General features: G+C 45.6%; 1 protein-coding gene across 1 annotated transcript in view; it reads right to left on the minus strand.

Moving 5' to 3' along the window:
• Positions 1-5382, minus strand: part of LOC126540678 (DNA (cytosine-5)-methyltransferase PliMCI-like) — a 194573-nt gene extending 189191 nt beyond the window's left edge. The window contains exons 1-2 of the mRNA XM_055076227.1: positions 5189-5382; positions 4609-4704 (exon numbers count right to left, since the gene is read on the minus strand). Coding sequence (XP_054932202.1) covers positions 4609-4703 — 95 coding nt within the window. The 5' untranslated portion in view covers position 4704; positions 5189-5382. The remainder of the gene's footprint in view (positions 1-4608; positions 4705-5188) is intronic.
• Positions 5383-6000: the final 618 nt, after the last annotated feature.

The following is a 6000-nucleotide window of genomic DNA, read 5'->3' on the forward strand; positions in this document are numbered from 1 at the left end:
GAAATGATGTCAATGGGTTGACGAAGGCTTACGACAATGGGATGACAATACTGAAGTGATGACGATGGTGACATGACAGCGTGACAACACTGCTGTGACAACAACGGTATGATGAGTTGGATGTCGAAGTTACAATGACGACGAGACAATAGATGGCAACGACATGATGACAATGGTATGACGATGAATGTATCAGAAAACCTGCATGATAACAATGACATGATGAGAGTTAGATGAAGCTTGACTGACAACGATGGCATGACTGACGGCATGACGACGACAGTCTGACAATGGAGGCGTGGTAGGGACTGCTTGACGGTGATGGAATGACAAGGACAGCACAATCACGACTAATGATGACAGTACAATTACAATACAATTATAAACAAAGACTGACATTGATGGAACGATTAAGGCTATATGACAAAGATAGAATGACGACTATTTAAGTTATGACAATGATAAAGCAACTGCATTATGATGATCACATGACGACTATGTGGCGTCGCTGGCATGATGATGATGGCATGATGAGAGTCAGATGGCGAAGCTGTAATAATTATGATGCAACAACCACGACGGCTTCATGACTTCAATCTCGTACATAGTGGCCCAAGCTGTTAGACAACTTGGACCGCTAGGTTGGAGTAGAAGGTGCAATGGTGACAGTATTAGGAGAGTCAGATCAGGAAGCTGGAATCACGACAATTGAACAACCACAACGGCATCACTATGGTGGTGTGACAACCAATGCAAAACTGTGTGACGACGCTGGCATGACGACGTCATGATAAGCATCAGATTACAAAGCACGAAGCTGACATAACAGCGATGCAACGACCCAACGGCATCACAACCACGACCCCATACCTAGTGGCGTAAGCTATTAGAAAACTTGGGCCAGTGGGTCATGGTAGAAAGCATGATGACAACATGACAGGAGTGAGATATCACGAACCTGGAATGACGACAATGGAACAACCATGATGGCATCCTGGCCAAGAGCACATACCTAGTGGCCCAAGCAGGTAGATGACTTGGGCGACTGGGTCGGTGTCAGAGGCTAGATCATGGGGTTCTCAAAGTGGTTTCGGCAGAACCCAGAGGTTCTGCAGGCCCCTCCACAGGGTCACGTGAGCCACTGATAAATTTTCCCTGGTTCTGCGCTCACCGAGTTGCTAAGATGGCGAACATGAGGTGCACTCGATCCAAGGAACCTCTCTTGCCCACGCATGAGTGTCAAAAGGCTCATCACAGTGCATAACAAACGCCTAAGCTGCGCAATAAATCCGCCAGTAACTTGGAGCCACCTAGCCTGCAAACGGCCAGCACAACACAGTTGGTTCTAGAATGGTAGCTCAGTGTACGCAGACTGCCGCAAATGTCTGACGTGTAAGAGCAAAGACAGTGCTGATGTCATCATGACTAGGGATCGATGCAGAGGCAGTTTTCTTTTTTTCCCATTTTTTACCCTCTCATTTTTCTTTGTGCTGCCGCTCCCAGCCGTTGCTCGTTGCCAAGGTCATGGTCTTTGTGCCTCTGGGTGCAAAAATAAAGTAGTAGCATTCTTTCTGTTATTGGCACTCTAATGTGCAAGCGTGTCTTGAACATTTTTTTGTTGTTCTTCATGTTTGTGTTGTCTGTGCGTACAACACACAACCTACCAAGTGATGCAGCATCGTGACAGTGACACTTGCTCTCCCTGTATGCATGTTAGCATTCGCCGTCTTGCTCAAAGGGGTGACACCGCGACATGAGGCGTGTTCATGTCTGTTTTCAGGCTTCACTGTCTCTCGCACAGGCACTAGTATGTACGTGTTGCATTACCATGCCGGCACCTAGTTTGAGCACTGTCTCCACTGTGTCTTTTCTCACTTCACGAAGCTGTGCACAACTTATTGCAGCAGAACTGTAATACGCTAGGTTCTGGCGGTTTGTAAGCATGGGCAAAAATAATGGCGGCCACGCCAGAGCTAGAAGAGCTAAAGCATACAGCAAAAGCGCATTGCCGGGTATGCCCTAGTTGTGTTTATTCACAACAAGTGCCAAACATATTGTGATAAAAAAAATATTGTGATAAAAAAAAGTAAAACCGGAACTGACAGTGCAGGCTCGTCAAGCCGCCTACTGAGAGCTTTTTTTCCCACTGTACTCCATCTGTGATGTACATGGTAGAAACAAACATTTGATTTGATTGGTAAGAATTGCGGTATGACGTCATGGGCTACATATTCAAACCACATAACCTTATCTCAGTTCCCTTTCAGCCGTGCAATGAGTAGGCCGATGCGATGAGGGCTGTGGAAGAACAGCGTGCCTATAAAGAACACCGTCGTGAACAGAAGCAGGAACGTGCGTGGCAACGGCGGGTGGCATGTAATACAGACGAAGATCATGCCACAAATGCCACGAGTGCGCACCTTTGGTTGGATCACCCTTACCAACTCCACTCCCATCGTAATTGTGGGTGATTTCAACATAGATGTGTCTCGGCCAGACAGAAAGTGCTTCATGGTATTTCTGTAGGAAAGGTTGCATTCAATGTTACATAAACATCAGTGTGTCCATGACGTGTCATCGGTCATGTATAGACCTCAGATTGGCCAAGAACCTTTCCAGTGTCGCCCCAGAGCCCCTGGCCGTATATCATAGTCGTCATGAAGCGACAGTCACCTTGGTGACCAAATAATAAAACCAAGAAAGCAAACAAAAGAAGGTTAAAAATCAAAAAAGCATTGAGTGTGCAATTCCATAAAACAACAAAAATCATGAAAAAATGAAAGTCATTGTGGTATGTATTTTATTTTCAATCAACACATTTATTATCCACATATTTATCACCTTATATACAGCTCTGCTGGTTATCCACCTTCACAGAGTGGAATGGCTCTGAATTTTTTGCCTTTCCAGCAAACTAATTTATGAGTCGACTTACTCACACCAACAAATGAGTATGAGTAAGCCTGGCAGAGTAGAAGTTTGGTGAATCTGAATCTGAATGAGCCCAGCTGAGTAGAAATTTGGCGAGTCTGAGCCCGAGTGAGCCCTAAGCAAGAAATATAGTTTGCGAGCGAGCCTGAGTAAGCTTCATTTATATTGCCAACCTATGGCTTTACCTAATGTTCTATCGTAAGCAGGAAAGTCTGGCTATTAAACATACATTATCCACTCACTGCATCAGAAAATATGTATTAAGCAGGTCGTGAGCAATATGCCAACAAAAAAGCAGCCTCTCAGTGTGCATAGCTAAGCACTGTGAAGCACTGCGAGGACTTGCACAACATGGTCCCTAACTTTCAGGCCTCACAAGTGCATGCTACTGTGATGGCATGAAAATGGGCCACATATATTATGTAGAAATGAGGCATTAAGTGCCTGTCTTAGGTGCTTATAACACATTCTTTAATGCTTAAAAATCTGGTGTTTAGCTGTTGCCTGTGGGAGAGCACAATCTGACCGAGCAGTACTTCTACTTGGGCAAGTTGGTGCCATGTACTAAAAGTTAAATAGCACGAAAAACCAAAAACAGTGGAAGTTCTTACACCCAGGACCAGTGTTGGCCTTGTGTGTATGTGTACTTACACTCTTTGTCTTTGTCAATAGGCAGCAAAATGTTGCAGTTTTAGTTACCTATAAGGTTCAATTTAAAGTGGGGTAAATGTGGCTAAGAAAGAAAGTGAGACTAGTTTGAGTCATTGCCTTAGGCAATATATTCTACCTAGCACAGAAAACTAATGGAGAAAACTGAGATGAACATCATAGAGTATCTGTATGTTGTCTATATCATTATTTTCATTTGTTTTCTGTGCTAGGTAGAACATTTCACTATGTGAGCCTTAAGTTCATTAATGTCTACAACTTGCTGAAGCATCGTGATTAGGCTACCATCGCAAATCAGAAATGGAGCCAGTAAAAAGTTTTATCTAGATGCTGAACCTGTTTAAACATGTACTAACAAGTGAGAGCCATTTTGCCATAATGTGTGTGATCTACCAAATGGTTTGTTTGCATAAAATCAGCACCCTAATCAATTTGAATAGATCAGACCATCAGTCATCCCGCTTAAAGCAAAACTGTTGAGCCCAGTTCTGACTGCACACGTCATATTGATTGTTTACCGCAGGTGTTAAAGCACAGTATATTAAAGTTCCTTACAGACTGTTAGATGTGTACAAGAAGCTCCTGTAATGAAGTGCAGAGGCTACAATTCCTGAATGTAGGTATAGGAAGACTAATAATTAATTTCTGTTGCGAATACCATCAATGTACGCAGAGCATATTGAAAGCATAGGCAAGAAATGCGTTTTGACAGCGACTCAGGTAGTTCTGTTCGTGTATTAATATACTGCATGACAGCGCGACGAGTAAAACATTGTCTTGCGTACACCACATATGACTGAATACTTGACTTCAGTATTTGAAGTAGTAGCTTAGCGCGAATAAAACCAAGGACACAAGGAAGACAGACAAGGACCATGACAAGGACGTGTGTCCGTGGTTTTATTCGCGTTAAGCTACTACCTCAAATATGGACGACCAACTAGCCCAACAGTCAACTCTTCTATACTTGACTTCAGGCTACATGTAAGTTAAAAGTTGCAACAGTACCTTTTGGCAATGGGAATCCGCTGAAGTCCATGCTCTAACACCCGCTGTGAATCAACTTTGATTCGCTCCAAGGGAACATAGGGCGTTTTATCCATGCTGCAAAACAAAGTAGAAAGGAAATGTTATTACAAACCTGCTGTTAACGTATTACTTATTGTGTGAAAATGCGACACAGTAGGGGTGCCTGTCTGTTGTAGAGAACGAAGGCTCAGAGTGAATGTACTGAGCAAATACAGTAACAACTGTGTCCGGCCAGTGAGACAGTTTGCTTTCACAAAATGCTCGGCACCTCAATCTTCACCGAACTGGGGCAGAGAGCGGGAGCGCGCAGCAAACTTTATAACTTCTTGGCCTAGAACCGAAGCTCAACTGTTCGAAGTCACCACAAAACTTTACACCTATGTTAGGAAACTATGAACAATGAGCAACAGGACGGACGCGAAGCGGCCACCTCGACGCCGGCGGAACCCTATAAATAGTTTGCGCTGCCTCGAATACAGAAGTCTGCTCAAATGCCGTTGAACAGGCTTTTCAATTCAATTGCAACGAACAAGTCAACGAATCTAAATTCGCAGCTTACTTAAAGTGAGATGCAATGACACTATCCCGGTTATAGCTGCCCAGATAGTGCCATGGACAGACGGCTGCTGATTGTTCGATGCTGCGTCGCCGCGTCTGCCGTGCCGCTGCTTCGCCGGCTGGCGGCTGGCTGGCTGGCTGGGTTGGCCAATGTTTGGGTTGGCTGCTTTCTCTAGGCTGGCTGTACGGCACGACAGAAAACGTGATTCGTGACGACAAAAGGCGACTCATAGGCGCGCGTTTCAAATCTTGTCGCTAGCCCGTACGCAGATGCCAATGTACAGTACGTCCTGCTGATAATATATAGGCTCGCTGGGCGTCAGTAAGTTGGCTCCGATACTTATGCTCACACGGCAAAGTAGTCCGAGCTACCATATGGCGCTACTGTTACTTCCGTTTCAGTACAGATTTCACCTACTCCTAAAGTGTCTGACCTCTCCTACTCCACTGTTCATCTCTCCAATCTCTCCTCACTCACTCCTCTCTCACCCCACCCTGGGGCCCCCGAGTTCCTTTCGAGGCGCCAACGGGTACACACCTACGGTTTGGAACTCTTGAGTCTGCGGGAAACACCACAGCGTCTCACTAGTCTCACGCAGGTGCACAGGCGCCGACTACGCGGGGGGGGGGGGGGGGGGGGCGGGGGCACTGCAGTGCCCCCCCCTCCCTCATTGCACTGCAATGACTTAGCTAGCCAAAACCATATGCTCTGGCGTTGCCCCTCGTTACGAGGCACAGAACAAATCAATATGGACAAGTGGATCTCCGCTATCAACAACCCCGATGCCGGGGCGCCACTATGGGCTGTCCAGA

This window comes from Dermacentor andersoni, chromosome 2 (assembly GCF_023375885.2).
Source record: "Dermacentor andersoni chromosome 2, qqDerAnde1_hic_scaffold, whole genome shotgun sequence".
NCBI classification, from domain to species: Eukaryota; Metazoa; Arthropoda; class Arachnida; order Ixodida; family Ixodidae; genus Dermacentor; species Dermacentor andersoni.